Raw genomic sequence first — 24,449 nt, forward strand, 5'->3', positions numbered from 1 at the left:
CTCAATGTGGTGGCTTCTCTTGTTGTGGAGCACAGGATCTAGGCACGCGGGCTTCAGTAGTTGTGGCTCACGGGCTCTAGAGCGCAGGCTCAGTAGTTGTGGCACACGGGCTTCGTTGCTCCACCGCACGTGAGATCCTCCTGGACCAGGGCTCAAACCCGTGTCCCCTGCATTGGCAGGCCGATTCTTAACCACTGTGCCACCAGGGAAGCCCTAAAAATTTTTTCATTGAAGTATAGTTTATTTACCATGTTGTATTAGTTTCAGGTGTACAGCAAAGTGATTCAGTTATACCTACACACATACATATACATATATATATTCTTTTTCAGGTTCTTTTACATTATAGGTTATTATAAGATATTGAGTATAGTTTTCTGTGCTATACAGTAGGTTCTTATTGGTTATCTATTTTATAGTGTATATATGTTAATCCTAAATTCCTAAAGGACATTTTCAAACACGCAAAAATTCGTAAGAATTACCTCCAAGATACCCTTTTTAAAGGTGCCATTGGTGACAAAATACAGCAAAACAAAGGAGTAATCCAGAAAGAGGAAGGAATAGGATCCAGGAGAAAGTGGATCCAACTTGGGAAAGTAGTTAAAAGATGTCCCAGGTGGACCACTGTACAGCAGGCTGAGAGAGAAACAATCCACATTTGAGAAGGAAAGTAAAGAACTCCAGAAGGAATGTTTCTAAGGAAAAAGGGACTCAAGAACAGCTGATGTGATGGGAGAATATAAGAAAGTATGTATAGCAAAGTGTGCAAGTGAAAAAACAAGGCACTAATTAACTCCAGGTAAAACAAAAGACGGTGCAAGACAAGAAATCATATTATATAACTTGACTCTGCAAGGAATAATATTTCTTTAGTAAACATTGATTAGTGATTTAAAATGCTACTTTGAGTGGATGGGGAGAGAGGAATAGTGGATAGAGCAAGAAAGCCATATCTTCATTTATTCCAGGACGTTACCAAGAGATAATTTCTAAAATATAAATTAAGGAATAACAATATGAACATATTTAGTGATAAGGAAATAACTCCCAGAAGAACAACTAAGAGTTAAAAATAGCTATCTTAGGCTCTCTAGAGCCTGCTCAGACACGTGTGCCTAAGACATATGTGGAAAAGATGTTTCTAAGAGTGCTAGTTGCCTAAAAGAATTAGAATAATATCATTTCAGTGAAAGAACTGTGTTCACCGTCCTGTGCTGCATGTTATACTCTCTGAAAAACAAAACCCATTAGGGAATGAAATTGGAGGGGGATGAGACCAAAGACTTATGTTTTTCATTATAAGACTTTTGGTTCCAGTTGATTTTTAAAACGATTTTTATCTATAAATTTAATAAAATATCTTAAAATTTAAGTAAAAATATATTTAAAAATTTAAGTTAGGGCTTCCCTGGTGGCGCAGTTGTTGGGAGTCCGCCTGCCGATGCAGGGGACACGGGTTCGTGCCCCGGTCCGGGAAGATCCCACATGCTGCGGAGAGGCTGGGCCCGTGAGCCATGTCCGTTGAGCCTGCGCGTCCGGAGCCTGTGCTCCACAACGGGAGAGGCCACAGCAGTGAGAGGCCCGCGTACCGCAAAAAAAAAAAAAAAAAAATTTAAGTTAGAATAAAAATGAGTGAATAAAATTTGGAAAATATAGAAAATTATATTTTTAAAATTTCCTATTACTCGTAAGCAACCAATAATGTTAAGTAATTTTCTCCCTTTTTTTCTGTGCAGTTTCAAAAACATACTTGTGATTATGGTACACTACAATTTTATTTCCTTTTTTTCAATTAGCGTATGTTCCACTTTCATGTTATTAGAAATCCTGTTAAAATTTCTTTTTACTGGGTAAATAATCAAGTTATCACATCTCAATTTATTCACCCATTCTCCTGTTGATGATTAACCTCATTTTCCAGTATTCCTTATACAGGAGGCTTCATTATCTAAGTATAACTTAACCCACAAAAAAGACCTATTAAGGTGAACCTACTTTAAATGGAATCAAAATTTCAGAGTAATCAATAAAGTTATTGAACTTTACTGAAAAAGAGTTAAACTAAATGAACCTATCTACGAAACAGAAACAGACTCACAGACATAGAGAACAGGCTTGTGGTTGCCAAGGAGGGGGGCGGTGGGGGCAGGATGGATTGAGAGTTTGGGGTTAGCAGATGCAAACTATTATATATATAAAATGGATAAACAACAAGGTCCTACTGTAGAGCACAGAGAACTATATTCAATATCCTGTGATAAACCATAATGGAAAATAATTTTAAAAAGAATGTACATATGGGGCTTCCCTGGTGGCGCAGTGGTTGAGAGTCCGCCTGCTGATGCAGGGGACACGGGTTCGTGCTCCGGTCCGGGAAGATCCCACATGCTGTGGAGCGGCTAGGCCCGTGAGCCATGGCTGCTGAGCCTGCGCGTCCGGAGCCTGTGCTCCGCAACGGGAGAGGCCACAGCAGTAAGAGGCCCACGTACCGCAAAAAAAAAAAAAAAAAAAGAATGTATATATGTATATATAACTGAATCACTTTGCTGTACAGCATAAATTAACACAACATTGTAAATAAATCATACTTCAATTAAAAAAAGAGTTAAACTAAAAATCATGAAAATATAACTGCAACTATGTACTAAATCATATTAAAAAAGGAAATTGTGTTGATTTTAGTTTATTTTTTCTGACAATATTTTATGATAGTATTGTGATATCCTTCATTTCATATTTGATATTCTAATGAAATCATAAAGAACAAATTTTAGAAAAAAATATTTGAAGGTTCATCAGTTTTCCCAAGGGTGTCTTCTATGATATTGTAAATCATTCTTTACTGAAGTGCCAATAATGTCACAATCCTTGTCCAGCTTTTCTTCTTTCTTTTTAACTGATTTAACTTTGTTGGAACCTCACTGGTCAATCAAAGACTGTTCCTGTGATTTAGGCACTTCATTACTTACATCAGCTTCACGAAATCTTGCATTATTTGGTAAAATTTGCATTTTCATGTGAAGTGGGTTTGCATTTTATTTGCAGTGTGTTGTTGAATATCATTTAATGAGGGAGAGAAACTGACTCACAAAGAACCTCACCTGTCTGCAGTGATGGATGCTAGTGTTAAGCAGGGAGGGATATTTAAATAGGATATAATTTTATTAGTGCTCAACTCTTTGGAGAATTCTTTTGTGCTATGACAAATTCTGTCTACATTCACAGCTTTGTTACGCAAGGACAATGGTGCTGAATACACAGATCAAAAGACTAATGCTATGATAAGACAACGCATAAAGTCTTTTCTAAACTTGGGAGTCATTTTTTATAGATCATCACAAATAGGATTTACTAGAGTAAAGATTATATACAGGTTCTTGATCTGTTTTAAAAAGTATTACAGGGCTTCCCTGGTGGCGCAGTGGTTGCGAGTCCGCCTGCCGATGCAGGGGACGCGGGTTCGTGCCCCGGTCTGGGAGAATCCCACATGCCGCGGAGCGGCTGGGCCCGTGGGCCATGGCCACTGAGCCTGCGCGTCCGGAGCCTGTGCTCCGCAGCGGGAGAGGCCACAGCAGTGAGAGGCCTGCGTACCGCAAAAAAAAAAAAAAAAAAAGTATTACATTAATTTATATCTCCACCGGCAATCAAGAGAGTACCGGGGGACTTCCCAGGTGGCGCAGTGGTTAAGAATCTGCCTGCCAGTGCAGGGGACATGGGTTCAAACCCTGGTCCAGGAAGATTCCACATGCTGCAGAGCAGCTAAGCCCGTGTGCCACAACTACTGAGCCTGTACTCTAGAGCCCACGAGCCACAACTACTGAGCCCACATGCCACAACTACTGAAGCCCACGTGCCTAGAGCCCGTGCTCCTCAACAAGAGAAACCACCACAATGAGAAGCCTGCGCACTGCAACGAAGAGTGGCCCCTGCTCGCGGCAACTAGAGAAAAGCCCGCTTGCAGCAATGAAGACCCAATGCAGCCAAAAATAAATAAATAGATAGATTAACAAAAGAGAGTACTGGGACTTCCCTGGCGGTCCAGTGGTTGAGATGCTGTGCTCCCAATACAGGGGAACTAAGATCCCCTGTGTCACAGAGCTCGGCCAAAAAAAAAAAAAAAGAGTGCCTATTTCACAAAATTTTTATAAATCTTGTTTATCATTGTTAAGTTGATGGTAAAAGAATGATATTTCATTATTTTAATCTGTAGGATGGGAGGCTACACATTCTAATTATTTGTTAGCCAGTTCCTTGTGGCCCTTCTTGCATACTTTCTGGCCACATTCTTTACCCAGCTATCTACTGGGTGGAGCTTTAACATTCTTTTTTGTTGATTTGTATAAACTCTATAGTGAAGAGATATTAGCAGTTCTATTTGTGGAAGTTTCTATTTGTGGAAGTTTTTCGGGGATTTTTCCCTTTTACTTTGTGTTTTTTTATATACAGAAGTTTAAAATGTAAAAAAACTTTTTTTAAAGTTTTTTTTGATGTGGACCATTTTTAAAGTCTTCATTGAATTTGTTACAACATTTCTTCTGTTCTTTGTTTTGGTTTTTTGGCTGCGAGGCATGTGGCATCTTAGCTCCCTGACCAGGGATGGAACCCACACCTCCTGCATTGGAAGGCGAAGTCTTAACCACTGGACTGCCAGGGAAGTTCCTAAAATGTAAAATGTTTATGTCATCAAATTAGAGAGTTTGTAATCACCTTCTGGAATGTAAGATCCATGAAAGAAGGGGCTGTCTTATTCAATGCCCCCAGCACCTAGGACAGTGCTCCAAAAATGTGTTGAATGAATGAATGAAACCTATGTATCCTTTCCTTTTCTATGTATCCTTTCCACCACTTAAAAAATTCCCTCCAGGGCTTCCCTGGTGGCGCAGTGGTTGAGAGTCCGCCTGCCGATGCAGGGGACACGGGTTCGTGCCCCGGTCCGGGAGGATCCCACGTGCTGCGGAGCGGCTGGACCTGTGAGCCATGGCCGCGGGGCTTGCGCGTCCGGAGCCTGTGCTCTGTAACGGGAGAGGCCACAACAGTGAGAGGCCCGCGTACCGCAAAAAAAAAAAAAAAAAAATTCCCTCCAGAGACATGATGTCACTTTAATTTTCTTTGGGTTTTTTTTGGCATTTTGTTTTTTTTTAACCAACTTGTCACTCTTTAATTCTTCTGAAATGTATTTTGTGTAAGGTCACAGTGTCACTTGAGCCCTGTTGATTTAGGACAGGTTGCCTCACCATTGGTATACATGAAACCTACGATCACCAGAAATCTGACCTGTAGATCAGGTGCAATAGAGTAGGACAACCTCTAGACATTCACCAAGTCACTTTAAACCCTTTAGGGAATGAGGCAGGTTATAAAAGATGGATACATACAGGTGTGTATCTCTTCCTTCTTTCTTTCCATCTTCTGTGAAAATAAGCTCATTGAAATGTGTTAATCATTTATGCATAGAATCTCCAGGAGCAGCCTATCAAAAAATGAGTGGATGACCATGTGAAGGCATGGCAGATTACTACACCATTTTTTAGTTGTAAAAAGTACAGTAACTTTGAATTTGAAAATCCTCTAGGGTCTTATGTGCCTGAAGGCCCCTCCATGTGGATAAGCCATTATCACTTTTTAAAAAAAATGTAGCCGGGCCTCCCTGGTGGTGCAGTGGTTGAGGGTCCGCCTGCCAATGCAGGGGACACGGGTTCGTGCTCCGGTCCGGGAAGATCCCACATGCTGGGCCCGTGAGCCATGGCCGCTGAGCCTGCGCGTCCGGAGCCTGTGCTCTGCAACGGGAGAGGCCACAACAGTGAGAGGCCCGCGTAACGCAAAAAAAAAAAAAAACAAATGCAGCCTTCTTGTTTATGTCAAGGATTCCATTGATGAATTACACTTTGTCCCAAGGTGTAGGTGGCTCTCAAGAGAAGCAGTTGGGAAGGGATTTGTCTGGTTGGAAGATGGTTTCTAATCTTCAGATTACCAATGTAAGGTTGCATACTTACTGGCTATTTCAGTTATTGTTGAAATAATAATAATAATTGATTATGGATCAGCATAATTGTTTTGTCCACAGGAAAGACTGAAGAGTGTTTATGTGAGCATTTTGGGATAGACACCAGAAGATATGTTCTACCAAAAGTAAAAAGGGCCCTTTTGTACCCACAGAAAAAAATTGTATTGGAAAATTCTACCAGCCGCCATTCCCTTTTAGCACTTTGATAATAATGACCAAGCCCCTCAAATCCCCAGACCCAAAGGCACAGTTCCCTCATAGCAGGATTTTTTTTAAAGAGTAGAAAACAAACTGCAACAAATCCCAGTCATTCTTTTTTTTTTTTTTTTTTTTTTTTGCGGTACGCGGTCCTCTCACTGTTGTGGCCTCTCCCGCTGCGGAGCACAGGCTCCGGACGCGCAGGCTCAGTGGCCATGGCTCACGGGCCCAGCCGCTCCACGGCATGTGGGATCTTCCTGGACCGGAGCACGAACCCGTGTCCCCTGCATCGGCAGGCGGACTCCCAACCACTGTGCCACCAGGGAAGCCCCCCATTACTTCTTCTTACACAGACCCTTCCTCCAGCCTTTTTGCCCTGCAAACTCCTCCTCCTCCTTGTTCTTTTGGTCTTAGCTCAAATGTACTTCTTTAAAGAGCTTCTCAGGCCCCTCAGTCCAGGTCAGTTTTACCCTCTTACATGCTCTCATGGCACCATATATGTCCTCTGTGTGATACTCCACACATTCATCATATTTTTGTAAGGTAGACATTCCCTACTGGAATGTAAACCCCATGAGAGTAGGAAACATGCCTACCTTGTCAATTAAGACTGAGTTCTGCTGCCACTAGCAGAGCCCACAGGTAACAATATTAGAAACAAGATAGGAACTTATTTCTCTCTTATATAAAGTACCTGCAGTAGGCAGTTTAGGGCTGGTGTGGTAATTCTGCAGCACCAGATTTCTGTGTGCTGCTCTGCTAAGCATTGCTTCCACACCCATGGTCCCAGAAAGCTGAGAACATGGGACCAGCTAGCAGGCAGGAGGACAGGGTAGATGGATGAGCTGCCCCCTCCTTTAGGATGCTCCTTAGAATTTGCATACACCTCTTCTACCTCCATCCTATTGGCCAGAAGTTAGCTATGTGGCCACACCTAGCTGCAAGGGAGGCTGGGAAATTCAGTCTTTATTCTGGGTGGACATGTGCCCAGTTTAAAATTGTCCTAATACTAAGGAATTAGGAGAACAGAGATTGGGAGGCAATCATATACCACTGTATTCCCAACTCCCAGCACAGTGTCTGGCACATTGTATATTGTTTGAATGAAGAAATGAACTGAACACTTATGTATTCATTTGCTAGGGCTGCCATAATAAAGGACAATAGACTGAGGAGGCTTAAACAACAGAAATTTATTGTCTCTGTTCTAGAGGCTAGAAGTCCAAGATCAAGGTGCCAGCAGTTTTGGTTCCTTTCGAGTGAGGGAAAGTCAGTTCCATGCCGCTCTCATAGCTTCCTGTGGTCTCCTGGCCATCTTTGGCATTCCTTGGTTTGTAGATCTCTGCCTTCATCTTCACATGATGTTTTCCCAGTCTGTGTGTCTCTGTGCCCCAAATTCCCCCCTTTTAAAGAATACCATTCATACTGGATTAGGGCCTATCCTAATGACCTCATCTTAACTTACTACCTCTGGAGTGACCTTATTTCCAAGTAAGGTCACATTGTGAGGTACTGGGAATTCCAAATCCACAGGTCTTAAGAATTTGGGGGGAACACCATTCAACATTCAACGTAATTCAACACACCAAAAACTCATAGGATTTATGGATTTGGGAGAACATAATTCAATACACAAAATTGTGGGATAATTTCATCTACTCTCACATAGTCTTTCAGAGGCACCTGGCACCTCTCAATTTCTGAGTGGTGTTGTGTAGATAAGCCAGTCCCATCCTCTCAGCCCTGGAGGAGGTGTGTGTTCAGTGGCAGGTGAGGGGGTGGCAAGGCTTTTACCAAAGGCCTACAACGGTACTGAGCATTATTGCCCATTAGGGGTTGGAACCAAATAGGTCAAGAAGGCCAAGGTGAAGGCTATGGTATGTCTTCATGGTACGACACGGTCCCAGGAGCACTCCAGAAAAATGAGTGAGACCCATGCATTCTGAGTCCTTTGCAGTAAGTGGAAAGCTCCTGCTCTTTGTAACATCCCACTGCGATCAAACTTACCTAGCACAGGCCAGGTACACCAAGGGCCTGGCTAGGAATCCTGAAGCCATGCAGCTAGCTCTGCCCTCACTCAGCACCATCCTAGCTCCTCACATCTTCATTTATTCTTTTTTGGTGTTTCTGTTTGCCTGTGTCCCTCACTGGACCATAAACTCCTCTAGGTCGGTGATAGTATTTTATTTATCATAAAATACTATCATACATAAAATACTGTGTTAAGGTTAAGATTGTCCTCAAATAGAAACTCAATTAGATAAGACTTTTTCAAAGGCAAGAGAAAGATATGATCATCTTACCAGGAGGGTTGAGATGTAATCATGCCCCGAATTGAGGAATGGGAACTATAAAAGGTTCCTGTCGTTTCTTTTGGCAGCAGGTTCTGGGATTCTAGGAAGGTGATAATTCTGTTCTCCCTTGGCACCAGATGTCAATGGTCTTTGAAAAGTTTAGTTTGGGAAACCCAGAGTTGCCAAAGCATGGCCCTGATGATAGGAAGGTTTAAGAAATGGTCCATCCAATTTGTGCAAGAGGTGCTTAGTACTGCTTGATGAACCTGGGTGCCACCCTTCACCCACACATCATACATAATGTGGTCCAAAGTTCTGGATCATGCTCAAAGATCGCCAGCAAACCAGAGAGCAGAATCCCCAACTTCAGGGAGGAGTAAGACACAGTTAAATGTCCTTTTTTTTTTTTTTAAATCGATACATAGTTGATGTACAATATTATATAAGTTACAGATATACGATATAGTGATTTACAATTTTTAAAGGGTAGTTATTATAAAATATTGGTCATATTCCCTGTGTGGTACAATATATCCTTGTAGCTTATTCTATACATAATAGTTTGTACCTCTTAATCTCCTATCCCTATATTACCCCTCCCTGTTCTCCTTGTTTTAAACACCCCTCTCGTTGAACTGGGTCCATTTCTCAACACACATTCAGAGGCATCCTGGACCAAGTCCCCTTCCCTCCTTTCAGCTCTGCCCACTTGCCATCCTCGGTTAGGGCAGAATCGGGGACTCTGCTGGAGCTGCTTCCCGCCCATTGCAGGGCCCTGGCCTGACCGTTACTTCTCACTTAGAGCAGGATTCCTGTGGCTTCTGGAATATGAACTTGGGCCCATATCCACTTCCTTAATGTTCCCCACTTAAAAGATCCCATGTAACACATGGGGGACAAATAGCATTTAGTAATTTCTTTCTGCCCTAAGTCTCAGGCCCTTTGATTCAGATGACCAGGCACATGCAGGGAGGCTGCTGGATGGCATAGGCACACATCAGGGCTTTGCCAGGCCTGGCACCTGGCCTCCCAAGCAGCTCATGACTTGGAAGCTTAGAAGTGAAAGCCACATGAGGCTTGAGGGGAAAGGGTGCAGGTCACAGCATTTCTTAGCCATCCCGCAGACAGCTAGACTGTCGTAGGCATAGAGTCATTAGCACCCTCAGCAGCATCTTTTGCCTCAGCTACCACTTTGGCTTGAGAGCTTGCATTTCTTACGGCCAAACCAAAGGGACTTTGTGCAAACCGTTCCTGTCCAGATTTCCCCACCTTTCTATGCCTGTATTCTTTTTTTTTTTTTTTTTTTTTTTGCGGTACTCGGGCCTCTCACTGTTGTGGCCTCTCCCCCTGCAGAGCACAGGCTCCGGACACGCAGGCTCAGCGGCCATGGCTCACGGGCCCAGACGCTCCGCGGCATGTGGGATCCTCCCGGTCCGGGGCACGAACCCGTGTCCCCTGCCTCGGCAGGCGGACTCTCAACCACTGTGCCACCAGGGAAGCCCTCTATGCCTGTATTCTTATCGTGGCTTGGACTTCTCCAGTGGGAGTGCAGAGGTTGGTCACGTCGTACGGAGAGCCTTGCCCTGACAGCGATCTTTGTCCCATGGATGCATCAGGTTGAAAACATTGCTATTTTCATCTCTCTGCCATGAATTGTAAAATGATGAGGCGCATCCCTTGATTATCAGATTTGTGCTTGGCTGATAATAACAGACTTCATTCGTGGTGGATAATTGAGAATGGCAGCCCTAATTATGCTGCTGTGCCACCCAAAGGAGAACAGGGTTTTGAAAGCCTTGCTCTTAAATCCTGAGGAGGGGCTGCAGTTGGTGCTTGTTCAGCCAAAGCCATTGAGCTACCCTGTGGCTCAGCCTCATGTGTTTCAGGATCTTACAGGAACATTTCTGTTCTAACCTGACTGCTCATTTTATTTTTTTCCCTACCCCCTTTTTCACTTACCCAATTTCCATATTCACTTATCTATACATTAGGTATATATTTTTTCATATTTCAAGAGTACTTAAGTCCATCATAGAAAAATTAGAAACTGCCAATAAGCAAAAAAAAAAAAAAAAAAAAGTTTCTTTTTACTCAACATGCCACCACCTGGAGAAAACTGTCAGTGAACATTCCATTTCCAGTTTTTTTTATGCACATTTTTTAAAGCTTGCATTGTTCACTTAACAATATTTGGGAATAGTGTTTATGTCCCTAAAAATTCATCAACCTGGATGGCTGGATGGAAAAATCGCAATTTATTTAACCAGGCACACGTCATTGGTCATTCCATTTGTTTCCAATTTTCAACTTTTAGAAACAATGTTATAGTGAATGTTTCTGTGGCCAAATATTTGCATACATTCTCAATTGTTTTCTTAGGAAGAATTCCTAAAAATGGAATTGATGGGTCAAAATGATAAATATATATTGTCTTTAACTTTGTACTGTAGAAAGTTTAAAAATGTATACCACATAGGCAGAACCCCCAGGTACCCATTCGAAAATGACCAGCTCCTGGCCAGTCCATACCCCACCCACTTCCCCTAGTTTCTGTGTTGTTTAGAAACAGATCCAAGACATCATGCCAGAAAGACTCTTTTCTGTCAAATAGCACAGGTATTTGAAAATGGGAGAGGAAAAGAAGTGAATTGCTAGAAAAGAAAAAAACGGTTAACATTTTGTCTATGTTATCTACTGTGCTGTTTGGGCTGTGTTCATTTTCCTGCCATACCTGGGCTCAGGACTCATCATTTGTTTTCTGGGTTCCTGCAACAATCTTGTAACCAGACTCCTTTCTTCTTTCTCTCCCTTTGGATACGTATATCTGTTTTTAAGCTGTTTCATAGCTTGCCAAATTGTGTGCTTCAGAAAGGCTAATCAAATTAATACTTCCACCAGAGTCATATAGGAGCGTCCACGCTGTGGATAAAGCTTTCCTCCCTCCTTCCCTCCCTCCCTTCCTCCTTCCCTTTCTTCCTCCCTCCCTCTCTCCCTCTCTTTCTTTCCTGGCCCCCACAAAAGTATCTCTTTTTTTTTTTTTTTTTTTTTTTGCGGTACGCGGGCCTCTCACTGTTGTGGCCTCTCCCGTTGCGGAGCACAGGCTCCGGACATGCAGGCTCAGCGGCCATGGCTCACGGGCCCAGCCGCTCCGCGGCATGTGGGATCCTCCCGGACCGGGGCACGAACCCGTGTCCCCTGCATCTGCAGGCGGACTCTCAACCACTGCGCCACCAGGGAAGCCCCTCTTTGTTTTAATTACACCTTATTTGGTTATTAATGACCTTAAAGCCCGCCCCAGCCCCCAATTTCCTCACTGCATTTCCTCTTTGTGAATTGCCTTTTGCTAACTTTTCTTTTGAGGTGTTTGTCTTTTTAAAATTGTGTTCATGCATTTCTGTTAACCTCATAGCATTGTATCAATACTTAGGTCAGTGAATTGCTGTGAATACTTGTTTTTTTTTTTTTGGACTAAGAGAACATATACTGCATTTATATGAAAGAATAAGCATGTTTTATAAAGCTAACACCTCAGAGCAGCAAGTCACCGTCAACAGAGGGACAAGAATGGAGTGAGGCCTGCAGGGGTGGGCAGGGGGCCTGGGAGAGGGGAGGGCATCCAGGCAGGGACAAGGGAGACTTTCACAGGTCACCTAACTCTAGTCTTCACAGTCATCCATGAGGCAGGTAAAGCAGATATTATTCCCATTCACAGTGGCTTGTGCCAGGGCACACCTTAATAAGATCTTCAGAGCCCCAATCCAGCGATTTTCCTACCCTATCACACTGATTCATATGCTTATTCATAAAAGGCAAATATAGCATCAAAATATATCTGATATCACTATTTATGAAACACTTAAAAAAATTTTTTTTCTACAGCGTGAAGGCCCAGGACCAGGTCATTATAACTTGAAAATACCTTCAGTAAGTTCTGTTACTTCCTGTCTTCAATCCAGAGTACCTCGATTCTTGCCTGCCCGTTCAGTAAGTATCCTAAAAGACAGATGCGGTTGTAGGTTTTGTGGCTGGTGGGTGGGTGGGGAGTGGGCATTGGGGGTTGGATGGGGGTAGCAGAGTTATATACAATTCTAGTATATATACACTAAAATTGCTTATCAAGGCAGCAAAGGGCATAGAGCTCACTCGGCAAGCCCTCGGCCAGCTTCAGGCTCAGAGTGACTCCAGACCTGAAGCCCGTGGCTGAATTATGGGTCCAGTTGCGAACAGCCAGCACAGTAATTAGCCATCGGTGTTATGTCCTGGATGCTCTGGGGGGAAACTCCTTTAACGAATTGAAGCCAGCAGTGGGCACAGGCTGCCCTCGCCCATCCAGAACTGCCATTCTTTGTGTATGTGTCTTCTGGGAGCAAAAAGTCACAGCAGAAACATTATGATTGAACCAAAGGGGACCATTAAGGCCTGAGCCATCATCCTGCCCCCAAGGACTCGGGACAGACAGGGAAGAGGCTCAAGTTCATGGAGATACACAAAGAAGGTGGATTCTGGGAGTGTGTGAGAACCTCTGAGGCCTAGAGAAGACCAAGAAAGATGGCAAAAGCATAACATGGAGCTTATGAAAGTGGCTAGGGCTGTTGTTTGTTTGATGCTAAAAGTTTGAATTCCCTTGGCCTTGTGGTTCCTAGCCAGCACCTCAGTCTGAAAGTCCCCCAAACTCAGTGGTCTGTAGCCTTATTGGAGATGGTTAGGAAGACAGAAACACGAATTCTGCTCATAAGAAAATGGCACCACCCCGGGGTGGGGGGCGAACAAGGAGGGTGGGAGGAGCTGGGGCGGTGGGCAGGAGGCAGCTGCCTGCAGGTCACCTCCCCCAGCACCCCCTGGGTTGTCCCAGGTCATCTGGCTGCAGAGCTGCCGGCTGCGGTGCTAGAGTGCGGCAGCAGTGTGGTCTTTCTCTGGAGGGATACCGGGGAGGCCCCACCACTAATATTAAAGACAGACCAACAGCAGGAGGCTAGTGGATGCCTTCAGCGGGGCCTCACACCCTAGTGGCATTATCATGATCCAAACACAGATTTTTGTCAGAGCTCACAGGGCTCAGCTTCCTCAGGAAGTTGGAGTCATGCTAACCAAACTCCAGGGAGACTGACGGAGAAGCCGGAAGGTGTGGAATTCATTTACAAGTGTCCAGCGAGGGGGCTGGTGTCTGGGGCTGCTGCTCTGTGGGGCGTCTCCCCTTGTAGGAAACTCGGAAGGAAGCCGACGACAATCAGAAATTTGCTTGGTGACAGTGGAATCAGGGCTGGGGGACGGAGCCGGATGTTCTCAAGGTCTGAGAACCACAACCAGTAGCCTCCTGAGGGATGGCCTTGTGAGGCCCAGGCCCACGAACCTCCTGTTTGGGGACTGGCCTTCCAGGACTCCACACGCATGCTGCTTCCTCATTAAGAGCACTAATAAAGGCTTCAGCTTCCTTTGACGTCTGGCCAGGAGTTGATTAGATTTCCAGGCTGCTCCCCTGCTTTTGGCAAGGGAAACATCCTGTCGTTTACAGCAGCTTCTGCAGGCAGCTGATCTCATCCACTCTGGGCTGACGCTCTAGTAATCCTGTTTCCACTCTCACTGTTTCCTGAAGAGATAACGAACTGCAAGGAAGGATGGCAGTGACAAGTAGGTGATGATAGGGGATAATAATAGCGGTGGTGGCTAGCGCGTGGAGCAGTACCTGCTGCCAGCCTGGTGCTGCTGTCTGTCTTTGGGGGCCCCCAGTGAACCTCAAAACCTCATTTGCTCGCTGAGGCATGGGAAGCACGTGGCCCAGGGTCATATTGAGCCATTGGTGGTGGGACTAGGACTCAAACCCAGCCCTGTCTGACATTAAAACCCTTCCCTTAACGATACCCAGAGACACCAGTGTGTCTCTAAGATAAAATATTGGGGCATTCAAGAATATGTGGATGCACCTCAGCATGGGCAACACTGACCTCAGAAATCAAAGTCTTCGTCTATGAGAATGACATTCATATCTTATCACTACAGAAGAGAAGCTTTGTTTAAATAATTGGCTAAATAATTTTTCAAGAATTTCATCAAAATGAAAACATGGCTTTTCAAAATTAGAACTCGTCAGTCCCTTGAGAATACATCCCTCTGAGCTCGAGGTCCACAGCCCCTGGTAGTGAAGCACCTTACTCTATTATACTGGGGAAAATGATGGAAACACACGAGTTTGGGCTTTTGAGGTCAACCACCCAGGTTCACAATCCATTCTCTCCAACCCATTACCACTAGACTGAGGTCATTGAGGGTGGAGGTGGGGGGAGACGCTGGCATCCCCAGGGACAGGGGGTGCCCTGGAGAAGGCGTGCCCTGAGGTGAGGGTGGGATGTGAGCCCGCCTCCCCTGGGCTGTCACTTGCTTGTCCTCTCTTCTCTCAGCACCTCTGCAGCCTTGGGGAGAGCCGTGGACAGGATCAGGTCTCAGCCCCAAGGACAGGCTCCAATTTCAGGCTGCATAGGCCCCAGCCCCGGCCACTGTGGCCCTCGTCTCCCTCCGTGGGGATTTGCCAGCCACGTCTGAGCCCACAGCCAGGCTCAGGAGGTTTCAGGTTCTGGTGTCACTACCTCATCACTCCCTGTTTTCCGTTGTGTTTTCAGAAAACGCCAGGCCCAGGGGCATACACATCTTCAGCACGATTCCCCAAGCAGCCCCGGACCATAGCCAAAATGGGCCGAGAACATAGCCTTTTCTTCAACAACACAATTGGCTTTTAAAATAAACCCATCTTGGCCCGAAGCAACTTTGAGTTTTAGTAAGTTCTTATGTTTAGAAAACTCTATTTTGTCTCTTCTTTAGGAGGGTTTGACCACAGACCATAATCGATGGCCTGCGTGGACCACCCAGCCCGCTTATCTGGAATTGTCCCAGCAAAATGTCCAGTTCATGTGCAGAAGTTTCCTGGTTTGTACAATCAGTTATATGTTACCTCTGTGTGTTGTCAGAGGGTGTATCCCCAGAGGCTGTGCCCCTGGGCAGCTCTCACAGCACCTGGACGGGCCTTGATATGTCAGGTGGGCTCTGTGCGACCTTGGGCTCTCTAGCTGGGTCTCCACTGCACTGGGGTTATCATGCCTCACAGATTCATGGAGGCTTTCTTGGGGGGTCGGCATTCAGCCAAGGCCAACCCGAGCTTGACAGGATCCCAACAGATGGTTCTTTCTCTTTCTCAACTCCCTGAAGAGAACAATATTGATTCAACCCGACGAGCATTTGTGGTTTCAAGTCAACAGAAATATTTTGAGGATCTGCTCCGTGTCAGGTGCTGTGCTGGGGTTAGGGAGTGGAGGTTGAAACAAAGATGAACAAGGCATGTGACCGAGTTTAGGGAGGGTTGGAGGGGAGACAAGGCCAGAAAGGTAGTTTGGAATAGTTCCCGGCTCGAGGAAGGCTTTGAAAACCATGCCAAGAGCCTCCTCCGGTCACCTTGTGTGTGCAGCTCAGGGGTGGCCGTCATGTGGATGGCAGCTCCACCAGCAAGACAGGCCCTAGTCTCAGGAAACTGTGAGATCACCACGCCCGGCGCGTGGAGGAGCCAATTCTGACAACAAAGGCCACAACAGGCGCTCAGAGCAGGGACAGGTCAGCATGGCCCGAGCGGGGAAGGACGGCCGGGTGCAGGAGGCAGCTTGGCTGGTACCCAAGGGACCAGGAGGCCAAGACAGGCAGAGAGGAGAGGGAGGAAGATGGAGGGCAAGGAACCCCGTTTGGGGGAAAAGCAGGAAGAAACATTTGCTGGAGGGGAACAGAGGGAGCCTGGCCCAACTAGAGTGGAGGGTGCAGATGGGGGTGGGAGGGGGCTTGGGCAACACCCAGACCACAGGCCAAGCAGTCAGTCCTGCTCTGGGAGCTCCAGCCAGACAGACCCTATGCTGGACAGCCAGGGTCTCATGAAGGATGGGCAGACTGGAGTCATTAATCAATAATAGGAAGGAATCTTTTTCTTTCTAACTAAAAGAAAGAAGAAAACGTAATATAAATCTCTATATTTTATTATATTTAAAAAAACCCCAGCTCTCTTCTCTAGTCATATAAACACCATTATAAAGCGGGCGTTGGGTGCAAGGAAGGGGAGGTCATCATCTCCCTGGGTTTATCCACGTCTCACATTTGTGGAAGAAACTCCCTGCACTGTGTTCCTTCAGAGCAGAAAACGGCCCCTTGGAAGATGAGGCAGATGCCTCAGGGGTGGCAGCTCCTGTCCCACTCTGATCAGCAGATGGCTGCAGGGCAGATAGTTCCCAATTTTATTCTCCAAGTGGGTCAAAGGCCCCTGCAGGGTCAGAAGGTAATGCTGGCAGTTCTGACAGAGCGTGTTTCTCTAGGAAGCAGTGTGTCGGGTTGTGCCTGGCACTCAGGGCAGCAGTTCTAGAGAGAGGGAGGTGAGAGGCGGTCACGTCCGTCTTGGGGCTCGTGGGTGGAAGGTTAGGGGAACCCCTCACACTGGCCAGGGCAGGAGGGAGCTTGTGTTGCAGGTATGTGGGGTATCTCCCCGACAGCAGTGTGAACCAGGGGCGGGCAGGAACCGCCTCTCTCTTCCCCTGTCTCCCCTCTGCTTCTCCCTCAGGCCAGCCTCTTCCCATGCTTAGGGTCTAATGCAGCCTTCTCCTCGCATCATTTCCTGAGCCCACGCCCTGAAGAACGTAAGCAGCCCCTCCTGGTTCCAGTATCACGTTCCCAGGAGAGAGAATCCAGTTGGCCAGCTTGGGTCAGGGGTCCACCCTTGGGCCCTCCAGCTGTGGCCAGGAGGGCCTAGACCCTTGGTGCAGACATAGCTGCAGGGGCCAGCTGTGCCGGGGTGGAGGGCAGCTCCCCTGTGTTCTAGAAGAGAATGAAGACCCTTTCAGAATAAGAAGGAGAGGGCGTCTCCTGCCTGGCCTGCAAGAAGGGGGCTTGGGAGGCCTGCAGAGACATCACCTGGAGGTGGAACTGCTGGAGAACACTCTGCAGGGCCACCCTTGAGTTTCCGGTCCATGCACTAACTTTGCCCTTGGCTCCTGTGACTTCTGTCTTCTTTCTGGAGCTGGGGGTCCCCCAGCCCGGTCCTCCTGTCCAGTCTTGCCACCTGCCCATCATGCAGCCTCCCCCTCCTCTGTGTCTCCTCTGTGGTCATGTGACGGAGGCTTTTCCCTAGGTGCTAGCAGAGGAGCTGGCAGGCACCAGAGAGCAGTGTTTTGCTTCTCTTCTTTGACATATTCCAGCATTTTTTATAGTATCTCATACAGGTAGGGAGAGGCTTTTCCAAATAGACCAGAGGGATTCTGGATGGCTTTTTCCTGCCACAAGCCTAAAAACTGGGACAATGTTGGAAGAGCAGGGCCTCCTTCCGTCCTTTCCAACATGGAGAGACTGGACAGACTGGGGATGACTTTGAGCTTGAGCTTTGAGATTGGGTTATAAACACCTAGCAGCTACGGCTATTGTATGCATCCAGTGACAGGTCCAAACTGACTTAGAAAAGCCAAGAGCTGGCAGATGGAAGGGAATGTGGTGTTTATCCTACGTCCCGAGGGGCCTTCCTTGCAGGGTCCCTCCTCCATCCCCCATGGACCGCTGTGACACTGGCTTCTCGAGGTCCCGGCGGCCCTGGCTTCCCTGAGCATCCTGCTGTTCCTCTCCCCTCCCCCACCCACACGCCAACTGCCCTCTGAATTTGGCTTCAACCAAAGCGAATGGTTTTCTTGGCTGCAAATATCTTCTGCTGTTGCCATGTGAAATTCCCTCTGTGTTAAGTCAGAGCATGTCAAAAGTCGCAGCCCTCGTGGGGACAGCTTGTCCTCCCCCCCGCATCTCTTTCCCTCCTTCCTCACCCCCACTGGCACCCGCCCCCCCCCCCATTGCTTTCTGGACCCACAGGGGACACCTTGCAGACCTGGAGACCTGGGGCCATAGGTTGCTCAGGTGATCGGCCCGGCCTCCAGCATCACCTCTCACCTGTTCGGTGCCGCCCGCCTGGAAGCAGCACACAGCTGCCTGGGCTCCGGTCCCTGCGGCTAGGATTACTTTGAAAGTCCTATTATCTTGAAAACACATTCTACAAGTTCAGAATCAGTTGTTCTAAGCTGCATTTTAGAATCCCCGGGGGCGACTTTACAAAGCTCAGTGCCTGGCAGCTCCCAAACAGATCACATCAAACTCTCTTGGGCAGGATTCAGGCCCAGTAGTTTTCTAATGTGCCTCCCCGTCCCCACCCCCCCACCCCAGGTGATTGCAATGATCAGCCAAGGCTGAGGACGCTGCTGAGACGGTATGAAGGCACCAATCACCAATAACTCTGGGCGGGGCCACAGGTAGTTCCCCCCACCCCTGAAGGTTTAAGAAGACTTCGCGGTTGCCCTAGGAAGTCATGCTCCAGCTAAGAAGAGGTTCGTCGGTGTTAGCATCTGGCTGAGTCCTAAGGGAAGAGGCTGGCGCCGGGCCGGATGGTCTGAGCAAAGTAAGTTCCTGGAACGTTACCGGTGGAGGTCATTCTGCGTAGAGAGGTCAGCAGGGCCCTGAACTCAGGCACCTCTCGCCAGCCTGACTCTTGGCTGGGCTTCTCACAGATCTTTGGCTTTGGCCAAGGGCGGGGCTGCAGGCATATAGAGCCTGCCAGGCCCAAAGGGAGGGGTTTGGGTTCCGGTTTCAAGGCCGCCAAGGACCGGGTGGGCTTGTGGGGGCCAGTGCCAGAGACCCAGACCCTGGCCCGGCTTGCCAACCGTCTCCCCAGAGAAGGGGCGACTCTGGACGGCAGGAAGAGCCAAGGCTGAGGGAGGCCTGGATGTTGGGGGTGGCGAGTAGGCGAGGGGGTGGCGGACAGAGGAGGAGGAGCCAGAGTACGGGGAGGCGCGGGGGTGGATGCGCGGAGGATGTCTCTCAGCAGGTGCTTCGCGTTGCCTTGTTGACAGCACCCTTAGCTCTATCAGAGCCCAGAAAAGTGTCACCCTTTTGAAGAGAGATGGGGGCTCAGAGAGGCCCAGCCATCAGGGGAGGGAGGTGGCAATGTGGCTGCTTTGGGTCGGAGTGTGGCTTAGTCCCTGAGAAGTGTAGGCAGGAAGGGAGCTCAGGCCCAGTGACACTGCATCTCTGGTCACCAGAGTGGGCTCAGGGGGTGGGGGGCGCGGGGGGAGGAGCCAGGGAACTGAGCGACCTGGGAGGGGGCAGGGTTGGATGGCAAGGCAGTGCACTGGAGCTGTGCAGGTCACAAACAGAGCTCTGGGCTTGATGAGGGCTGGCCTTTGTCCCCTCACCCCCTTTCTGAAGTCCCAGAGCTCAGAGGTCCTGCATGGTAACTGAGGGCCATCACGGAAAAAGGAAGTTGTTGGAGCTTCTCTTATTCATCAGGACCAGAGGGGACGCTTGGAAACATGCCAGGCAGGGTCACAGCTGTTGAGGCTTCTAATCCCCAACCCATCCTGCGCTGGGCATGGGAGCTGGGAGCACACAGAGAACCTGTGTGCCCCGGGTAGCTTGCTGTGTAAACTGACCATCTGTGTTAGTTTCCCATGGCGGCTGTAACAAATTTCCATAGACTTTGGTGCTTAAAACAACACAAACTTATTCTCTTACAGTTCAGGAGGTCAGGGGTCCCCAAATCAGTCTCACTGGGCTAAAGTCAAGGTGTTGGCAGGCTGGTTCCAGAAGGAATCTCTTTCTGGAAGCTCTGAGAGGAGAATATTTTCTTCTCTTCTTTAGCTTCTGGAGACCACCTGCATTCTGTTGGTCATGGCTGCTTCCTCAAATCACTGCAAACTCCTGCTCCCACAATCACATCCACTCCTGACTCTGACCTTCCTGTTTTCCTCTCCTCTTGTAAGGATCCTTATGATTATATTGGGCCCACCTGGATACTCTCCCCATCTCAAGACCCTTAACTTAATCACGTTTGCAAAGTCCCTTTACCATGTGAAAAAACATATTCACAGGTTCTGGGGATTAAACATGCACACCTTCGGGAGGGCGTTATTCAGTACTCCACACCATCTATCTAACTTGTAGCTGGGATAGGATGTGAGGCATCCTTTTGCCTGAAATGCTACTCTCCCCTGGCCTTTCTTGTGCTATCTTCACCTTCCCCAGTCTTCCCCAAGCTGGTTGGTGCTTCTCCTAAGGGCTCCAGTAGTCCCCAGATCCTTGCCTGAGGCCAGCGTTGGATTGTGGGCTCAGAGATCATAGAGTTGGGATCTACTGGGGCATCAGTGAATTTCCCAGTGCCTAGTACAGTGTTAGCACATAGTAGATGCTCACTGAATACTATATTTTACTGAGGTATAGTTGATACAACATTATGTAAGTTTCAGGTGTAAAACATAATGATTTACAATTTTAAAGGTTATACTCCATTTATAGTTATTATAAAATATTGGCTATATTCCCTGTGTTGTACTATATATGCTTGTAGCTTATTTATTTTATACATGGTAGTTTGTACCTCTTAATCCTCTATGCCTATCTTGCCCCTTTCCTCTCCCCACTGGTAACCACTAGTTAATTCTCCCCACTGGTAACCACTAGTTAATATCTGTAAATCTGTTTATTTTTTTGTTATATGCACTAGTTTGTATTAGTTTTTGGATTCCACATATAAGTGATATCATACAGTATTTGTCTTTCTCTGTCTGACATATTTCACTGAGCATAATACCCTCCAGGTCCATCCATGTCGTTGCAAATGGCAAAATTTCACTTTTTTTATGGCCGAGTAGTATTCTATTGTGTATATATGTGCCACATCTTCTTTATCCTTTCATCTGTTGATGGACACTTAAGTTGCTTCCATATCTTGGCACTTGTAAATAATGCTGCTATGAACATTGGGGTGCATGTATCTTTTTGAATTAGTGTTTTTGTTTTTTGTTTCTTTTTGGATATATATGCAGAAGGAGAATTGCTGAGTCATGTGGTAGTTCTATTTTTAGCTTTTTGAGAAGCCTCCATACTGTGTTCCACAGTGGCTGCACCAGTTTACATTTCCACCAACAGTGTAGGAGCGTTCCCATTTCTCTGCATCCTTGCCAACATTTGTTTGTATTCTTTTTGATGGTAGCCATTCTGACAGATGTGAAATCTCATTGTGGTTTTAATTTGCATTTCTCTGATGATTAACGATGTTGAGCATCTTTTCATGTGCCTGTTGGCCATTTGTGTGTCTTCTTTGGAGAAATGTCTATTAAGGTTTTCTCCCCATGTCTTAATCAAGTTGTGTGTTTTTTTTTTTTTTTTTGATGTTGAGTTGTATGAGCTGTTTATATAGTTTGGATATTAACCCCTTATTGGTCATATCATTTGCAAATATTTTCTCCCATTCAGTAGGTTGTCTCTGTTTTGTCATAGGTTTCCTTTGCTGTGCAAAAGCTTTTACGTTTAATTAGGTCCCATTTGTTTATTTTTGCTTTTATTTCTTTTGGCTTAGGAGACAGATCCAAAAAAATATTGGTATGATTTATGTCAAAGAGGGTTCTGCTAATATTTTCTTCTGGGAGTTTAATGGTTTCTGGTGTTACCTTTAGGTCTTTAACCCATCTGGAATTTATTTTTGTATATGATGTGGGGAAAGTGTTCTAATTTCATTCTTTTACATGTAGCTGTCTAGTTTTCCCCACACCACTTACTGAAGAGATGGTCTTTTCCCCATTGTATATTCTTGCCTCCTTTGTCATAGATTAATTGACCATAAGTTTGGGGATTTATTTATGGGCTGTCTGTTTTGTTCCATTGATCTATGTGTCTGTCTCTGTGCCAGTACCATACTGTTTCGATTACTGTGGCTTTGTAGTATAGTCTGAAAGTCAGGGAGTGTGATACCTCCAGTTTTGTTCTTTCTCAAGATTGTTTTGGCTATTTGGGGTCTTTTGTGTTTCGTGAAATCTTTTATATTATGGAAGTTCCTTTGATTATTTTGAACCACAAAGAATTGTCTAGGGAAGGGCTGTTAGCCTGAATATCATCAGCCATTTATGGTGTTTGATGCTGACAAAAGTCACCTGATGAAATAAGTTTTTCAAAAGAGGAGGTAAAGAAACTTAGTACTGATTTTAGAAATCATTCCTGGAGGTTTGACCTTAAGATAGTAGGTGTTAGATGTTATAAACAAGCTCTCTAAGACCACTTAAAAAGCAGTCATGTTGGGAGTTCCCTGGTGGTCCAGCGGTTAGGACTCAGCACTTTCATTGCCGTGGGTCCAGGTTCAATCCCTGGTTGGGGAACTAAGATCCCACAAGCTGTGAGGAGCAGTCAAAAGTTAAAAAATAAAAAAAGTAAAAAAGCAGTCACATTAAAAGTTACATTCTGGGGAATGGGGTTGGGAGGGGGGAGAATGCTCCTAATGTTTTACATATGGTACTTATGGCTCCAGTTAAAATCTCCAGTAGCCACATTATTCCAAAAATTTAAATGTGCCCTATCTTATATGGAAATGAAAATGAAGCTTCTGGAAAGTTGTGTTTAATGACCCACATATCTGTAGTGCAGATGAAGATCCTAATGGCAAAGATGCATGAGTATTTCTAAAATAATTTCTACAATGGGATGAAACATACATGTAACTCTATTAAGAAAATATAATGGATTGAGACCAACTGTAGGTCCTTGAACGGCCATAACAGACTCAGGAGGGCTAAGGTCTCTCTTCGGAGCCCTGTCCCAGGCACCCCCAGGGTGAAGCGCTGGGATGGTGTGTGTGCTGGGCAAGAGGGAAGGCTAAGGTCAGCCGGTGGGTGGGGCCAAGGTGGCCTCAGTCCACATTTGTACCCCAAGCCTCCCACTGGCAGGAGAGCCTCCCTAAAGGCCAACCGGTGTCCCGCTAATGAGGGCACGTGTAGGTGTGGCTGAGCCCAGGTGTGTGGGATGTGGGGCCCACCCCCGGGAAGCAGAACCCCCAGGGCCTGTGTGCCAGCCAGGGTGTTCTGACAAAGCATAAGGGTCCCATGAGGTGAGTGGTGAGAGGTGCAGGGGGGGAGGGAGGGAGGGAGAGAAACTTCTAGAAGGTGTGGGAACTGGGTCTTGAAGAAGAAGGGGCACAAGGTGAATTTTGGGAAGAGGCCCAGTAGGAGTGGAGTGGATGTGGGAGAGCGTGGGTCATTGAGGGCACAGGAGACAGCCTCACAGGTAGGGCGAGGGCCCAGGATGGGGTGTTCCCAGCTCAGAGGAGACGCTGTCTGGATGGAGGAGAGTGCCTGGCCCCAGGTAGCAACTGCCGGGGCCCTCTGTGCGCTCACACCAGCCTGCACTGGGCCAGGCCATCAAAGCCCCTGCACCCTTGGCGGGGTGCTCTCAGGGGTGCGGGTGTGAGCGGTGTAGGGGGCCCCACTCACAGCCAGTGAGCCAGGGGCCTTGTTGGGGGTCGGGTAGTGAGCTGTGGGCTCCTGGGCATGAGACAGGTGAGAGGGAGCATGCAGCGGCCTCCTCCTTCTGGGCCCAAGCTGAGGCCATGGAGGTCACAGTCAGTTACAGAGACTGCCCCAGCTGCTGAGACCTGGGGACGGGGAGCTGGGGAAGCCACCTGTGCTCTGACCTCCGCACAGAGAAGGGACCCATCTCAGGTGTCAGAGCTGACACCTGAGGCCAGTTAGTCTTTGTGACAGTGTCCGTATGCCTGCTCTGATTTCCATTTCAGCATACACGCTCCTCCTCTGGTTGGCGGGTGTCCCAGGAAGAATGCCATAGACCGAGGTTCTCACGTGCAGACCGCCCGAGTGTCGATCACTCACTCACCTGGTGGCTGGGGGCCTCGGGCCGGTCACCTCACCTTCCTGCACTGCCTTCCCTCCCCTGTGAGATGGGCTTTCGCCATGCCCACCGGTGCCCCTTTGCTTCGGGTCGGAGCCCCTCCCCCCATAGGCAGGTGCCCTGGCATGCGCCCCTCCACCCCCAAAGGCTGGTCTCCAGGTGCACACTGAGAGGAGACCTGGGGAAGGAGAGTGTGCCTCTCTGGGGATGGGCAAGGTCCCATTCAAGGT

General features: G+C 47.1%; 1 protein-coding gene across 1 annotated transcript in view; it reads left to right on the forward strand.

Moving 5' to 3' along the window:
• STPG4 (sperm-tail PG-rich repeat containing 4) overlaps positions 1 to 15,230 on the forward strand; it is a gene marked incomplete at both ends in the record, with an annotated part of 38,525 nt that extends 23,295 nt beyond the window's left edge. The window contains 2 exon segments of the mRNA XM_081253889.1: positions 12,379 to 12,483; positions 15,114 to 15,230. Of these exon segments, the coding sequence (XP_081110015.1) occupies positions 12,379 to 12,483; positions 15,114 to 15,230 (222 nt within the window).
• Between the last annotated feature and the right edge of the window lie 9,219 nt (positions 15,231 to 24,449).

This window comes from Mesoplodon bidens (genome assembly GCF_964165515.1).
Source record: "Mesoplodon bidens genome assembly, chromosome: 14".
Classification (NCBI taxonomy): Eukaryota; Metazoa; Chordata; class Mammalia; order Artiodactyla; family Ziphiidae; genus Mesoplodon; species Mesoplodon bidens.